The sequence below is a fragment of the Nipponia nippon genome, unplaced genomic scaffold (genome assembly GCF_047370975.1).
Source record: "Nipponia nippon isolate SJK-2023a ecotype South Korea unplaced genomic scaffold, ASM4737097v1 scaffold_5, whole genome shotgun sequence".
NCBI classification, from domain to species: Eukaryota; Metazoa; Chordata; class Aves; order Pelecaniformes; family Threskiornithidae; genus Nipponia; species Nipponia nippon.
Genome location: NW_028262369.1, coordinates 47,454,986 through 47,471,438, shown reverse-complemented (window position 1 = coordinate 47,471,438; position 16,453 = coordinate 47,454,986). Strand labels below are relative to the sequence as shown.

The 16,453-nt window shown below is 38.7% G+C and overlaps 1 protein-coding gene across 1 annotated transcript in view; it reads left to right on the top strand.

Moving 5' to 3' along the window:
- The window catches only part of CDC73 (cell division cycle 73), a 118,627-nt gene that overhangs the window by 36,251 nt on the left and 65,923 nt on the right, over positions 1 to 16,453 (top strand). Inside the window, exon 10 of the mRNA XM_087733017.1 lies at positions 4,084 to 4,148. Coding sequence (XP_087589143.1) covers positions 4,084 to 4,148 — 65 coding nt within the window. The remainder of the gene's footprint in view (positions 1 to 4,083; positions 4,149 to 16,453) is intronic.

Genomic DNA, 16,453 nt, shown 5'->3' with positions numbered 1-16,453 from the left:
TGACACAGTACATTAATGTTGGGCTTCATTTGCATTCTTTTTTCTAGAGGAAATGTGTATGATAACTTTTGTGATTCCATTTAAAAATCTCGTATTGAAGACTTTCAGGTTAGGTTTTTTTTTTTAGCAGTTGCTCTGCATCTAATTCCAATTTAAAAATAAGGGTCCAAAGTCTTGCCATCATGATACTTTTATTTAAAGGGCTCTTTTCTTAAATACTCTTTTCTTAGTAGATGGCTTATAATTTTATCTGCTTCCTCTGTTACAATCAGTGAAGCTGTGATTTTGAAGCTGGCATTGTAAACTAATGCTTGGCCAGGCATTAATATTTCATCTCTGTTCTGGCACCTGACTCAGCAGCACAGGTTCGAGCTGGTTTGGGAGGGAGGGGAGAAACGTATTGCTTTTGTGTTCTTAGTCAGAGGGTATGGTACAGCATTTATGCTGAGGGCATGTCCCCTGGTGCTCCAGGTTGCTCTGTGTTCTGCTCTTCTTTACTGTGGCCTGTGGGTCCTCTTTTATCCCAGGTCTGCTTTTGAGCAGCTGCATCAGGGTCAGCCACTGCCCTCAGAGAATGCTCTGGAAGAAGTGCCTTTCTAGCCTGGGCCTTGATTGTCTTTCACAACCAGCTGCATTAACCTGGCTAACACCCTCAGCAGTTTTTGAAGTGGGAATGCAGCTAGAACTGCGGAGTCACTGACTTGGAAGCATTTGTTTTCTGCCTTGCGCGGGCTGTATACAGTGCGGGGAACTGAAGATGCTACTGTACGTGGCCAAGTGTACAAATTGTTGAGACCTTATAAAAAGGCACAAAAGTGCGAGTGGCAGGGCTCTCACTTGTAGCAGTGTTTATTTCTGTAAGAAAAGCGAGTGGCTGACTGGTAGAATATCACATGGCGTGATCCTCTCACATTCACCAAAAAAGCTGTATTCTGAGAAACGTGTCTGTGCTGTTACCAGTTAAAGGAGGGTTGCTGTGGTTATCTGGAAGCTGGCAATGCTTAACTCTCATTCACCAGTTGCTCGAGAGCTTGAGGCAGGAAATTGGAGACCTGCTGGGCAGTTTGGAAGGGGTTTTTTTTGGTGTTTTTTTTTTTTTCTTTCTACTCATCCCACCCTACCTGCTGGTAGCAGACCCTGGGGTCCGCAGTAGACGCCATAGTGGCTGCAGTAACTGTTTGCAAGAATGTAAGTGGGTACCTATGTTCTACTTCGACCATTTAGCATCTCTTAGATTTACTTTAATAAGGAAAAGTACTATGCCATTACTTACAGATTATTATTATTATTATTATTATTATTATTATTATTATTATTATTATTATTATTATTATTATTTACTGCCTGAGTAGCTGTTAGATAGAATGGGAAAGCCTGTGTAGGTGCTGGAAATGTTCAGGAGGCATGAGTGCCCACTCTAATGCTTGAGACAACCGGTGGCTCTTTAGGATCCTAGCTGTTTGCCCCTCCTGCTAGGGGGAAGGGGGAGCACAAGGCTGGGAGCAGGGAGCTCGTGAGAGCCAGAGCCTCTGTTTAGTGGCTCTTGCGGCTCATTAAATGAACCAGGACACATTTTATGAGGGACTTGGGGAGATTTTAGCAAAAGATGAAACCACTGATGATTGAGCAGAGGATTGTTGACTGACAGGTGCCTCTCTCCCCTTCGATTTATTTTCTAACTGTGCTGCTGGCTGTGTGGGCCTTTATTCCCTTTGCAATGCTGGTGGAGGCTTGGGTTAGGGTTTTTTAATTAATGCGGAAGGAATGCCAAGTTTTGTTAGGGACAGAGTAGAAAAAGAGTCCAGTGGAAAGAAATAAGAAACAGGGAAAAAACATGTAGAACTAATTCTAGAACCAGGATTTGTGCCGAGAGGAAAGGAACCGTGGCAGGCCAGGCACAACAGGGGATGCTGCTTTCCTGGTCTTGTTAAGGGGTGTCTGTATTCTTTGGAGTTTGGGAAGAACATCTGGTTGAAATAGTTGGAAATTCTCCATATCACAGGCATGATGAACCCATAATAGGTCAGTCTGGAAAGGGCAAAGGTTCCTCTATTGGTGACCTTCTGAAATTTGCAAACAACTGTCAGCCTAGTTTAAACACCTCTGATTTATGTCACTCCAGGTCAGCAAAAGCATCTCTTCAACTTAGGGGAGCTCTAGCAAGTATTCTGCAAGGCTCCAGGCAGCACCTGAAATATTAATGTGCTCCTTGCCCAGAAGCAGTGACCTATATAGTCACAGAGAAAACTGTTACCAATGGAAGTGTTCATCGGATGCAGCTTCGCTGTCTGTAGATCAAGTTCAGCTGTATGAGCCCTGAGCTAATACTCAATGCATAATTACTGCTTGGTGCTGGGGGGAAAGGCGGTACGGCAATATCAGTTTACAAAGGGAAGGAAGGCTTCTTTTTCTTTCCTTTTTTTTTTTTATTTTATTAATAGAGAAGACTGCATTCATGTCTGTCTGTACCTGCATTTTGCGTTCTCAGAATCAACTCTGTGTAGTTCAGAAATGTTAAATCCGGTAAAAGGGGAGGGGTGGCCTTGAGAAGCCAAGATGAAGTGCTGGAGCTGAAGTGAGTCTGTAAAACAAAACATGGTCGGTAACACTAGGCCTCTTCACTTAGTAGTTGGTGGTAGGTCTGGTAGCATAATTGAGGGGGTAAGGGAGGGAAGGTAAAACCAAAAACAGTGTTCAGAAAGTAGATACCTATCTCTGTGGTGAGAGGAGTATGATCGTTTTTCAACTCTTGGGTGTCTTTTTCTAGGCACTGGAAAGTTATTAAATCTGGGAAACTTCTCTACCTCATTTCCTGATAATCTTTCTCATCTAAGGAAGAAAGAATGAGCAACCATAGATGCTTCCCAGAGCATCTGCATTGTTTTCAAGGTTGTCTAGGTTTCAGTTTAATTTACTCATGATAAGAGCAAGCAGCTCTATCAGTCTTGAAAATCTAATATTTTTCTTGAACTTTTTGTAGATTCAGGTATGAGCATTACTTTGATTCTGCATTATTTTTGGTCTATTATGTTTTTGTGCTGATGCATTGTGTGAAGACGGTGTAATAAATGGCAATAATATTCCAATTCCCATTAGCTGTTCCTGCACGCTATCAGTTACCTTTACCCAAGTCTAGTTGAAATAGCTCAAAAGTTGCTTAGGTATAGACAAATACTTGCTTATCATGGTTTGATTGGTGATTAGCATGCCACTTTAAAGTACGAATTAATTGGGTGGTTGGTTGATAGGATCAGTTGACAGAAGATGCACAAAGCTGGGGAATTTACCAAAGGAAAAAAGTTTCCTTGCAAGTCCTGGTGGCAATGTTCAGTAGCTGATTTTGATCTTAGAATGCTGAGAATAGGAGGACAGAGGAGGAGTATTCAAAAGCAAACAGGCTAGCGGCATCAGGTTTAGTCACTGAGCACTTGCAGGCTTCTGGCACTTAGTCAGCATAAATTCAGTCTGATTAAAACCACTAAAAAAACCCCCAAACCCCAAAACAACCCTTTTTATCACCTTTAGTCTGGTAGTGTGAATTTCTGCAGATTCTATCCTCTATATCATATGACAATGACATTGTTGCTCTTTTGCACTCCAGAAGTGAATGTATCATGTTAAGTGGCCATAGTTTTATAATCAACATGTAAAGCGGTTTCTTATTAAGTATATCTTTCCATTATTGCAACTACAAGTTGAATATGTTCCATTACAATGCATTCTGGGAGTATGAAGTACTTCTCCATTTTGTAGTGAAGAGAATTTCTGAGACTGCATGCATGTTGTAACATATTCTTACAAAGATTTAAATTTATATCCTTTCTCTGGAGTGGATTGAATGATTCCATGCAGCAAGAAAAGCTTACTCTGGTTACAGAAAGCAGAAATACCAAATGGACCTCTGTCTAAAGAAAACACAGATTTCCTAATTACCAAGCAGGTTTTGTATGGTGAACAGGACCTAAACCACTACCAATAGCAAGATGTGTTCTTTGCAATTTCAAAGATATTTCCAGTGTTGTCCGTTTAGACATGACGTCCCTATGTTCATAATGATTTAAAAGAGACTTTTTTCCTTTGCAGAAACGGAAGGCTTTAAAATTGATACCATGGGCACCTATCATGGAATGACTCTGAAGTCTGTAACGGTAAGCTAAAAGTCTTTTCATAAATATGTTTTATAGAAATGATAGTGTACTTATATATATCTTGTCAGCCTGACCTAGGCTGTGGAAGGTCACTTTGAGTGACTAACAGAATTGATGAACGTTCCTCTCTGTGAAAAGATAAAACATGTTTTGATATGGTCTGCACATTTTAGAGATCTTTGCTCCAGGGATTTGTCTGTAGTAAGAACGTGTACTGGGAAGGCTTTGGTGGCAGGTTCTTCTTGTGGAGGTGCAGCCTTTTTGTGCTCAACTGTACTAAGATACCCAGATTTTTGCTAGCCTTATGTATGTCTATGAAGGACATATTTCATAATTGTAAGTGATAAAACTATACTTACAAAACTGAAGTAACAAAACTAGGTTTTAGAGTATCGTTCTGTTTCCTACTTGGCATTTAATAACAATAAATCTAGTGGTGGAAGAATTTGACCTCTGCATTATTGTTGGAGCTTTCTAGCCTAGTGAGATGGACTTCTTTTGTATGACTTTATAATGCTGTCAGTGGGAATTGCTACATACCCAGATGAGAAAGAGAGACCCTCAAATGGATTTCCTTTTCTTTGGCCAATATTTGTCCACTTTTGTGGAAGTGGGTTGAATGCTCTCAAACAAATGCTGTTTTGATCTGCTGGTAAGTAGGACAGATGCTACAAAACTAATGTAGAGCCCTCACTAAGGTTTTTGCCATCTGCATACCTACATAAATCTGATGAATAGACAGCACTAAACACCCTCCTAAATCCATGCACTACTTCTAGTTTGCACTCCTGATTTGAACATAAAATAGTACCTTGAATGTGAATTTCTTAAAAACATTTAGAGCTTTTTCTTGTTTCATAAAAGTTCTTGCCTAAGTCTTTCATTCCCAACCTCCTCTGGACTTAAAATACTTAAAAAAAAAAAAAAAAAAAAAAAAGGAAAGAATTTTCTTTTAAGGAAGGAATATACTTAGTTCTAAACAGTGTTGTTTCTAGATTAATTCAGAAATTGATTGGGTGAAGGAAGAAACCCATTATGTCTGAAGATTTGTTCTTGAACCTTGCACAAATTTAGGGCTGCTTTATGAGGGATCAAGCAGTGTTGTTACACCAAACCAAGGTTTCTATGGTATAATGTATCTGTTTCAGTTGGAAGTGACTTGAAATGATTTAGTAAATAGGTTCTGTTTAAATTGCCCTGTGGAGAGAAATAAGAAAGCAAGCAGGAAAAAAAAAGGCAAGATTATAGTACAGTAGAAATGTTGAAATGTTTTAAGCTTGTCAGTATAAAAACTGTAAAAGTGAAGGGATGCACAGTAACTTTAAATTTTTTTTAAGTTGATTAAAAAATAATTAAGAGTTTTTTATTCTAGGAATCCTAGCTCACGTATTCAGCATACTACCTAGAGTTTTGAGGTGGAGTTATTAAACTGTCCTTGTTGGTTTCTTCCATTAAGACAGAAAATATAACTGATATTAAATTACTAGTAAATCTTTTTGTGACATCAAATAGTATTTTTTGAAATAACTATTTAAGAGGTATTGCATGACTGCACATAAAGCATCATCTGGTGTCATGAGAAATATTAAAACTCCATCTGTCATTTGGTGTTTTTCTAAGAACGAACTTGTAAGGGATTTTTGGAGCCTTATTTTCCAGACTATTAAAAAGGTGCCCTAAATGTTCAGCTCATTCATAAATTGCAAAGACATACTGACTTTGTGTTTCAGGTGGGGGAGAAATAAATCTGTTAATTATGTGGCACAGAAATATTCATCTGTTTTTGTCTAAACTTTGTCACAGCGATGGACTACATAGTTCTAACCCACGATCTTCAGATTGTTGTTTTGTATGGAATCCTTAATCTCTTACCAGTTAGCAAACTTCATTTTATGCTTTTACTCATGGGGGTTTTTTGTGGTTTGTTTCTATTTTTTACGCTAGACAAAACTAGGGAGGAAATGGGAAAGTAATTTCTTCCCCATGAGTTTTAATGGAAAAGTACATTATACTCATTGACTAAATCATGGGAATATGGAGGATAGCATTGGAATTGCGTTCTACCTTACATGATGTCATCTGCTATCCTCATAGTATTGGTATAATCCCTTTTGTGAACTCATCAAATGTTTCAAAGGAATTGAAGTGTTAGGTAGCTCTTTGTTAGAGGCTGTCTTCAAACTTCAGACCTCTGATTTCCAGGTGTATGGTGAAATTTGAAAGGTTCATTTTCATGCCATTGTTCTCCTTGACTTAAGTAGCTCCTCTGTTTCTTTTATGGTGTTTGTTTCCATTCATGTATTTATAGAGAGTAGTCATATTCTCTTAAAACGTCTTGTTTTTCTTGACTAAGCAAGTCTTATTGTGAAACAAGCTTTCAATTCCCATGTGAGTTTTCTTTCTCTAGCTATTCCAGTTAGAATTCATCTTTTTTTTGAGCATGGAGAAGTAAAATTTCATGGAGTCTTCTAAGTGAGATCTCACCAATGGTTTGTAGAAAGGCATTAAGAATTTCTTACTGCTTCTGAAATTACAAATGTTGCCTTGAGGTGGATGAATTATGTATTTTACTTTATCTTCGTTCTTTATCACTTTTTTCGTATCATCTTATTTTTGCTCTAATTTCCACTTTGGTTATAAGTTGCATGTTGGACGAAATCATTTATCCTAGTGTGGTGGTTCATTTGAGTGTTTAACGTAATACCATCTACCCCGACTTTTGTTCCTTCTGTGTTACATTGATTCCTTTGGCTTCCTTGTCACACATTGTCTTTTATTTTCTTTGTCTGAACAAAACAGTTTGTTTTGATGGTTAGTCTTCTCTTTAAAAGGTTGATGGAGCCATTAGCTTCCAAAAGTTTTGATCTTGTTAGCAATTGGAAAAAACCTTGTAGATGTATGCTTATTACCTGGGGTCTAAACTGTGACCCACTGCCTGGAGTTGCCTGCCGGCTTCTCATGTAAAATTTGTAAGAAGCTTTTATTTGTTTTGTGTTATATTCCCTACATGTCTTCCACTTGCACTCTGCCTTATTGTAATTCTCTGTAATGAAACGTGCAAAATTTCTGTTTTGTGTTTGTTCTTGCTGAAATGTGAGTTGTCCTAGATGCTTGTTCTTTTTAACAGCAAAACAAAAACTTCTGCATCTTGACTGCTTTCTTTTCATCAGTGATGTTGGAAACTTTCTTAGCATTCAAAATTTGTGCCAGAACAGATGGTGAATGGTGGGCTTTTTCTGAAGTAATGTCAGCTAAAATAACTTGTGCTGCTGGCAGTTCTTCCCTGTAACAGGGTTTTTGCTTAATTGGCATACTTACTTTCTCTTAGGAAGAACTGACTTATTTAATGGATTTTTATTGTGAAGGCATGATTTCATTATTCTGGACCTGGAATTGTTTATAACAGGACATCTTTCTTTGCCTGGATTGATGATGTTTTGGAAACAAGCAAGCTAGTGGTGGTAGCTCTTGCTATCTAGTTATCCAGCAGTTCATGTTGCAAATTGTGCAGCATGACTTTTATAAACCTACAGATCTACCTGCAGGCTTCACTTCAAAGCATAATCCCCTGTATAGCAGGGCAACTTCTATTTTTTAAGTAGGAAAGTTTACTGTTTGAGATGGATCAAATAAGAGCTATGGAAGATAAGTATGTTAGTATTTTTGTACCATGCAGGGTGTGAGGGAATGCTGAGAGAGAATCTTAAGCTGATATTCTCAACATGTTCTTTTTATTACTTGTGTAAATTTTGACATGTTCAGGGCATTAACCTTCTGCTTTTCTAAAGAGAAATGTTAACTTGGAGTCTAAGCCAGTGTCATCTAGTGGAAGCCTAGAAAGTGGGTCTGACCTTTTATATATAATGAAATTGAGTTTTGGACTACTGGTTTCTGTAACTACAATATGTGAAGTATTTAACTGTGACTATAGCTTGAGATGTCAAGATCAGAACAAACTAGCTATCTGCACCTATGTCAGGATACAGGAGAAGTTGCTTGTTCCATGAGCATCTAATAAAGCTGGCTTTTATAGATTGGTACTAAAGTGTATCCTCTTCCAAGCTGAGGGCATGCTTTGTATTGACTGTGTGCACACGCAAATAATATTTGTTTCTCTATGACAATAACAGTCACAGTGATGCTGGTTTTACTCATCTTTGTGGTTTTTTTTCTTGACTTTAACATGAAAGAAAGGAATAGAGTTGATAGCCTATGGAGTTCTGTGGAATGATTTCTTCTGAATTCTGAGAATCCTGACTGGTCATGACCTGTGATTCAGTGTGGTTATAAACTTGGGTGCAAGCAAATAAGATCTGCATAGTACTGAAGTAGGCCCTTGTAGAAAATACTTTGTTGCCTTTCCTAATTGCTAGAAAGCTTTCCTGTTTTTAACTTCTGGTTTCTTTTACTGTTCATGGCTGCTGAAGCTCAAAAGCTTCCTTTGTCTTTTGTTTTTGCTGCTAGTAATGGAATCTGTCGTTGATCATCTGCACTTATAAGCAGCCAGAACTACTGCTGGCATTTCTTTCTCTTACTGTTCAGTAAACAGGTGGACACAACAGCTCTTTTACGTATTGAGATGATATCTTTACCGGATAGTTTGGGGCTATGCTTGAAGAATCAGTATAGTTAGTGAGGGTTTCAGTTGAGGCACTTTGCTTGTAGCAAGCTCAAATGCAAATTTCTGCAGTGTATTCAAATATATAACTTTTGTCTCTAGTAAGAAATTCTATGTGAGTTTTCAGTGCTTCTGAGTTCAGTGATAATGTTTTTCCTACAAATTAACAAAAGTAACATCTATCTTTCCAATGTAAACTGCCAGGCTTTACAACAATCAGTTGTAAAATTACCCTGAGTAAACGTATGAGACTATCAGTAATTGAAGAAAATACATTACGTTTCAGTGAAAACAAACACGTTCCATAATCCCAACAAAACCAATAAAAAAGGGAGCCCCCTATGTAAGCCACAGTACAAGCAGGCTTAATTTCAGAAGAACTGGAAGACCAGTTCAGCACCTTTAAGGTCAGCAGCGTTTTTCATCAGTTTGTCGTCAGAATCAGATTTTGAGCATTAACTAATCAAAGGATGTTATTGTTATTGCCCTCAAAATCTTTTGAGTATAGTATAGTCTCAGTGATTTTATTATTTTAACTGAGAGGTTGCTTAACCTCTGGTGTATTTTCAAAGGACTAGTGTGTAGGAGAATGAAGGGAAATGTGAAATTTCTGGCACCTTAAGGACTGGGCCATTGGAGAGGAAGCATGTTGAGGCAGAAGCAATCAAGATGGTGTATGCACATATTTTATATAAAAGACTTCAGATAATTGATATGCTTTTGTGTAAGTGGGTAAATCCATGAGATCTTTTTTTAATTTATTGTGAGGAATTAAGATTGCAATTCAGTGCCAAAACTTGAAATGACTTTTCAGAAGCATGTGGTGGAATTGGATGCTGTCTCTCAATATACAGATAAATAGCATTTACCTTTAAAAAACAGTTAAAAATTTAATACATCTTAAATATTAGATAGGAGAGATATAACTACTTATCCACATGTCACCAGTTTTCTGTCATGTGCTGATCTCATTAAAACATTTGAGATCAGAGGTATTGAGGGAGGAGTCAACAAAACAACAGAGGCTTTGAAAGCGTTTGAAACGGGCTCTGAAGCGGAGCGTAATTTTCATGCAGTCTGTGCATAAACTGGTCATTATTCTTGACGCGAGCGTAACAACAGCCTGCCCGCGCCCCCGCTCCCCTCCACGGGCTGAGCAGTGTTCTGTGAACTCTCTGTGTGCATACTGTTCAGTTTTTAACCATCAAGAGGAGGTGAGGAAAATTGTAATAGTTGTCCGTTAGAAGAGTGTTCCATAAATGATGCTGGAGGTAGAGCCTTTTGTTTTCATTGGATTTGTAAATTTTTTTTCATGTTAAGCATATTTATTGGTAACTGTAGTTCAGACATAACCATGAGGCTCTCGGTCCGTGAGAGTTAAGGGCTAGGACGTGACCACTAACTCAAAAAAATCCTTGAGCTGGAGAAATGGATGTTTCCCCAGAATAGTCTGCCAGCAACCTTACACTGCTCTGGGGTAACAGATGAGGCGGCCTTGCGTGTCTAATGAGGGTGGATGAAATGCAACCAGGTTTCCTAGGAAAAAAATACTATTACTGTATTTTATACTTAAGGTCCACACAACAGTTTCAGCGGTTGACATTTCATTGCCTCAGTCGTGTTTCAAACATTAAATAAATTACTCTCCCTTAAAGAGTTTTAGTGTAAATAGTCAAGCTGATAGAGACCAAGGAAAATCACGTACAAATGCTGCTTTCAAGAAAATGTGTTAGATTGAACAACGCTGCACTCGTTTTCTCAGGGATTGTAAATCATGTACATGTGTGCCAAAATATCTTGCCATTGTACTGCATTATACAATAGAACTGCCCGTTTTGTTCCTCATAATAGGTTTTATTTTATTTTGAGACCAAGAACTGCACATTCAGGAAAAGTGGGTGTTGTATAACCAGTCACACATCTGGAAGTTAGACGTTGCTATGTTGCCCCGTATGCTACTGAACAAAAGAGGGAGCAAGACCTGGAGCCATCTGGCTTTATTACTGAATGAACATGTCTGAAGTCACTGTTCTGTGTAGAACTCCATTGTGTCAGCGTGCTAAGTGTGCTTGTGGCATGCCTGTCAGGTCCTTGAGTGGTTTAAATGGAGGAGTGCCAAGTACGAGAATCCAAAGTATTTCTGAGTATACATTGAAGTGGAGCTTTAGACACCCAGGGAGCTTTGCTTAAAAGAGCTTGAGAGCCTTAAAAATTCCTGGTATGAATTTTAAGATGACTTGCTAGACCTGTCTTGACCTGAAGCTGAATGAGAGGAGTTTGTTTCCTAGCCCTAGGGGTGTCCCTTGCGAAACTCATCTGCGATGTACACCACGACTCGGATCCTTTACGAATGGTTCAGGACTCACTCTCATTTGGAAACAAAACCCCAAATGGAAATGTCTGGGAAACTTCATTTGTGTTCTTTGAATTGGATGTCCACTTTCTGCTTGAATCCTATATAAGTGCTTAGATTCATTTGTGTTTCTCGGGTCTTAAGATTTATGTGTAATATCTATTAATGGAAGTTTTACAGGGCATTGCTCGATACCAGCTGGACTTGAGCTACAGATTTTTATACTTTGTCCTAATAGTTCTGGACAATCAAACATCATGCGCTTCACACAGCTTATACGTTAAACCATGTTGTCAACATATTTCCCTCTACAAATTATCTCCAGACATCTACTGAATATGCAATAGCTGCATCTTCAACTGACAGTTTGTTGTCAAAGTTCTTCTAATGGGGAAACAACTTAGCTATTACGTAGTGCTATAATTTATTCACAACTATTGAAGGTGGTAAAAAGGTCTTACAGACCTAGTAGAAATGAGCATGTGACAGATGGGGACCAGAAAGTAGTTCACTTGAACATCCCTCCTTCTCCCTGCGTGTTTATCCACATTTGCCAAAGTAATCACATGTGTAGCCATCCCGTTGTCTTTGAATAAGAGTTTTAACAAAGTTTGGAACGTTTCTAACACACTCTGCAATTCATGATACAGTAACGAAATCAAAGTTACAATTCAAGTATTTAATGATCAGCTGAGTTATTTATGTAACTAATCTGAGATGACTGAGTCAAGATTTCCTTCTCTGTTCAGTTGTTGAGATTGTAGCATTGTCGTTAGGCCATGTGACACTTTACTACTTGGTTATTTCCTGGTAATGGAGTAAGATACAATTTATTATTTGTGGAAACAAGTTTTACTTGGAGTACTTGCTTATATGTAACTTAGCATCATAGTGGTACCTCTTTCTGAGCTTGGAAAGTAGGATAGCTTGATTGTTACCCTAGCAACATCCATAGGAACATGCCTCAAAGCTCAGTCTCACATACATATCACTCTTGCTGCTTATTACTACTTAGTTAAGCCAGAGCAAATTCTCCTTTATGAGTGTTTTTATTTTTATAAGTTCTGTACTTTGTCCTTATTGTCCAGGCCCTCTTTGAGCATTCTTAAGGACTGTTGTTTCAATTTGTGGACTTTGTTCTGGAATTGCTGTGTTAGAGGTCCATCTCCTTTCCTTCTTCTTGCAGTTGTGGGTTTGTTTTGTGGTTTGTTTTTTTTAGTGTGTGGGGTTGTTTTTTTTTTCCTTATGTTAAACTCTCTTTCACTGTGTGGCTGGTAGAGTTTGAATCCAACCAGAGGGAATCTCAGTGTGGCAGACTTTCTTCACAGGTGTACAGTTATTACAAGAGTGTGTTATAGGCAGGTATTCTTTAGTTCTTGTATCAGAACATGTAAGGCAAAGATAGTATTTTCTAAGCACACCAAACCTGCAGAGCTCAGAATCGAGACATCTTTGGAGGCAAATGGTATTAAAATGCTAAGGTAAGAGCCCTGGTTCTCAGTCTCCTGGGGGACAGATTGTAAGTGCTATCATTCAGCACTCTTTCAATGTAGTGCAACATCACTAATGAGAAGGTCCAGTTAGAATAGCAAAATAGCTTAAAAATATTTTTTTAAGCCTTTAAGGCAGTTCCTTCTTGCACCATTTAAGAAGGTCATTGATTAAGGCTGGCTATATTTTGGTCTCTAACTTTATGTGATTTTATTGTTCCATCTAAATCCAGGTATTAATATGCCTGTGTCTCTTATGCAGCCACATGCTGTTGCTGTTGAATCTGCATACTTGCTTTCAGGATGTTTAAATGTGTTTTATTTATCTTTGACAGGACAGTCTGTAGGCAAAGTCCGGGTTTATTCAGGTTTGCTGCTGGTGGTCCTGGATACAGTCTGTTTCAGCATAGGCTTTCTCATTAGATAAATGACTGTAAAGACTGTATCATGAACTCTGCATTAGTTATGGCTCACTCAACTAGCATTTAGGCAATACTGATCACACCTTCTGGAATATACCTGTGATTGCGATCTGCTGAGCTGCCATCTGGAGCTATATTTATGTTTTCACTGAGCAATATGCTATTGCAGAAACTGCTTGCATCACTGCTGCTGGAAGGGTGGTTCTTTGGTCTTTATTAATCTAAAACTCTCTTAAAGACACTGCTCAGCTAAGCTAAGTGAGTTAAGTGGAGACCTGCGTGTGTATGAAGGTACATGTAGGTAAGCGTTGAAAGATGTATGGTCTGTTTTAATTTTCATTCATCACTTTCTGTTTTGCCCCTTTTTATTCCCAAAAGGATTGTGGAGTTTTCTGGAGGTTTTTGGTTTGGGGGGTTTTGAAGTGACAGGAGCCTCTTAGAATCATAGAATCGTTAAGGTTGGAAAAGACCCTTAAGATCATCGAGTCCAAACGTTAACCTAGCACTGTCAAGTCCATCACTATACCATGTCCTCGAGCACCACATCTATCCGCCCTTTAAATACCTCCATGGATGGAGACTCAACCACTTCCCTGGGTAGCCTGTTCCAATGCCTGACTACCCTTTCGGTGAAGAAGTTTCTCCTAATATCCAACCTAAACTTCCCCTGGAACAGCTTGAGGCTGTTTCCTCTTGTCCTATCGCTTGTTACTAGGGAGAAGAGACCAACCCCCACCTCGCTACAACCTCCTTTCAGGTAGTTGTAGAGAGTGATAAGGTCTCCCCTCAGCCTCCTCTTCTCCAGGCTAAACAACCCCAGCTCCCTCAGCTGCTCCTCATCAGACTTGTGCTCTAGACCCTTCACCAGCTTTGTTGCCCTTCTCTGGACACACTCCAGCACCTCGATGTCCTTGTAGTGAGGGGCCCAAAACTGAACACAGGACTCGAGGTGTGGCCTCACCAGTGCCGAGTACAGGGGCACTATCACCTCCCTGGTCCTGCTCGCCACACTATTCCTGATACAGGCCAGGATGCCATTGGCCTTCTTGGCCACCTGAGCAAACTTCTGACTCATGTTCAGGTGGCTGTCAGCCAACACCCCCTGGTCCTTTTCAGCCAGGCAGCTCTCCAGCCACTCTTCCCCAAGCCTGTAGCATTGCATGGGGTTGTTGTGACCCAAGTGCAGGACCCGGCACTGAGCCTTGTTGAATCTCATACAGTTGGCCCCGGCCCAACGATCCAGCCTGTCCAGGTCCCTCTGCAGGGCCTTCCTACCCTCCAGCAGATCAACACTTCCACCCAGCTTGGTGTCATCTGCAAACTTCCTGAGGGTGCACTCAATCCCCTCATCCAGAATTAAGTCCTCTTATATATAGGACTGGAAACTTAACATTGAAGATACTGATCGAGTGAAAAAACTCACCTGTTTTCTAATCTTTGTGAGTCAATAAATGCATAGTGTGAATGCGAATTTCTTTGAGACAAAACATTCGGATTTTCTTTTAAACTGTAAAAGCGATTCTCAGATTTTTGTTTGCTACTATATGAACATATTAATCTAAATTACTTGCTATTTCAAATAGTGAAGGTTTGTCCAATGTACTTAAAATGTCAAACTTACCTGAAGCAGTTGGTAAATTGAAAGAAATTGATAAATAACTTGGAAAACAACTGTTTTCTTACACATACATATTTTGATTAGTTAGGGTATAAAACTTTTGGTTAGACTTCATACAGCATGAATATTAACAAAGCATGTTTTTATTTCACCTTACATTACCATTGCATTTGGCAGACCAAGTTTTAGGAAGTTGAACTATTCAGTTGGTTTGCTGCTTTAGGAGACTTAGGATGTATTACTGGAATTAAAATATCTCGCTTTTTCGGCTCTTTGAGGTTAAAAGCAGGCGACACTTTCCTTCCATAAAGGTGTATGAGTGGGTTTTGCGCATAAGCAACAGATATGCTTTTAAAATTCAGTTAAAGTGTGAAGCAAAATTTTGTGTGACTAAGCAAAGTGATGTAGTGATGTGATAAGATTGCTTGTAGTTAACTGTCAGTCTAGTTGCTGTAAATTCATAGTACTTTTAATTAAAAACTTTTTTTAAAAATTCTAGGTTTCTTCATAGGGAATAAAAGTAATGTATTTTTTCTCTATAATCGCCTAAGTCTTTCTTCACCTAAGTAAAGTGGGTATCTCCTCATACCCTTCCTTGACCTGGAAAGAAGTGCAGTTGATGAGTTAGAGATGTTTGCTTTCGGGGGCTTGGTGGTGCCATTTTGAGGAGACAGAGAAAAGGCACTGCCTGCCTTTCCCTCCTTGGGAGCAGTAATTTGAGGGTTTCATTTCCCTGGCCAGCAATTTTCATAAAAATTGACAAAGGCAATAACTTTCCTACAGGTTTTATTGGAATTGGAAAGTAGGTTCAAAACATACTGTGGAAGAAGAAAGGGAATGTGACTAAAGTAGGCTGCTAACAAATCTGTTTCCTAAGGGGGGGTAAAAAAACCCTCTCCTTTTGCTTTGGAATAAGGAGACTTGAGGGTGCATCATGCAGCAGTATTCATCAGTCCTACTTACTAGTTATCTTTGGAGCAGTTGATGTAGATCAGGCAAACAGATTGCAATATTACTGAAATTAAAATGGAACCCAGTAGTCATCAAAAAAAGATAACCTGCCTGATTAATTGTGTTTTATTGTGGTTACTAAGTAAAACAAAAGACTTCTAGATGGAGAGGGCTTTATAAGGCCTTAAGCCATAATAGTATATACAATATATTATAATATACACAATATATACAGCTACCTCATATTGGTCTATAAAATCTATTCTGTTTTAGGGTGACATTGTATGCTGTACCAAACCACTGATTTTATAGTAGGTTTCACATGTATAATTAGGTCTGCAAAATAATGTCATCAAAAAGCTTCCAAAAATATCTGGACATGAACAGCAGGTGAAATGTAGATTAAAGTAGTAAAATACATATTAGAATACTAAATGGATCATTATACTATCTTAGAAATTAAAATCTAAAGGGACTCTGGACTGCCTGGTGTAATGTTACATCTGGTTGTAAAGGGTGGTTTTATAGTTGACTCAAATTTCATATGTGAAATTTGAACATGTAGATCAACTTCCTTGTTCATGCTTTGAAATCTTCTGAAAATTATATTTACTTGTTTGTTATGGTTGCCATTTAGACTAATGAAACAATAGCCTAATTGGGCAGTTTGCTCACCTTTATTTGGATGTACTAAATATTTAATAAGGGTAACTCTTATATGTGTGTTGTTGTACTGTACAACAAAACTGTATATGCAACATGTTTCTTATATTCTTTCCCCTGGCAGTTGTCAGCAAGACTCTTAATGTCCTTTTATTTTCTTCTCTGGAAAGCTGCCTGTAGTTGGCTTGTA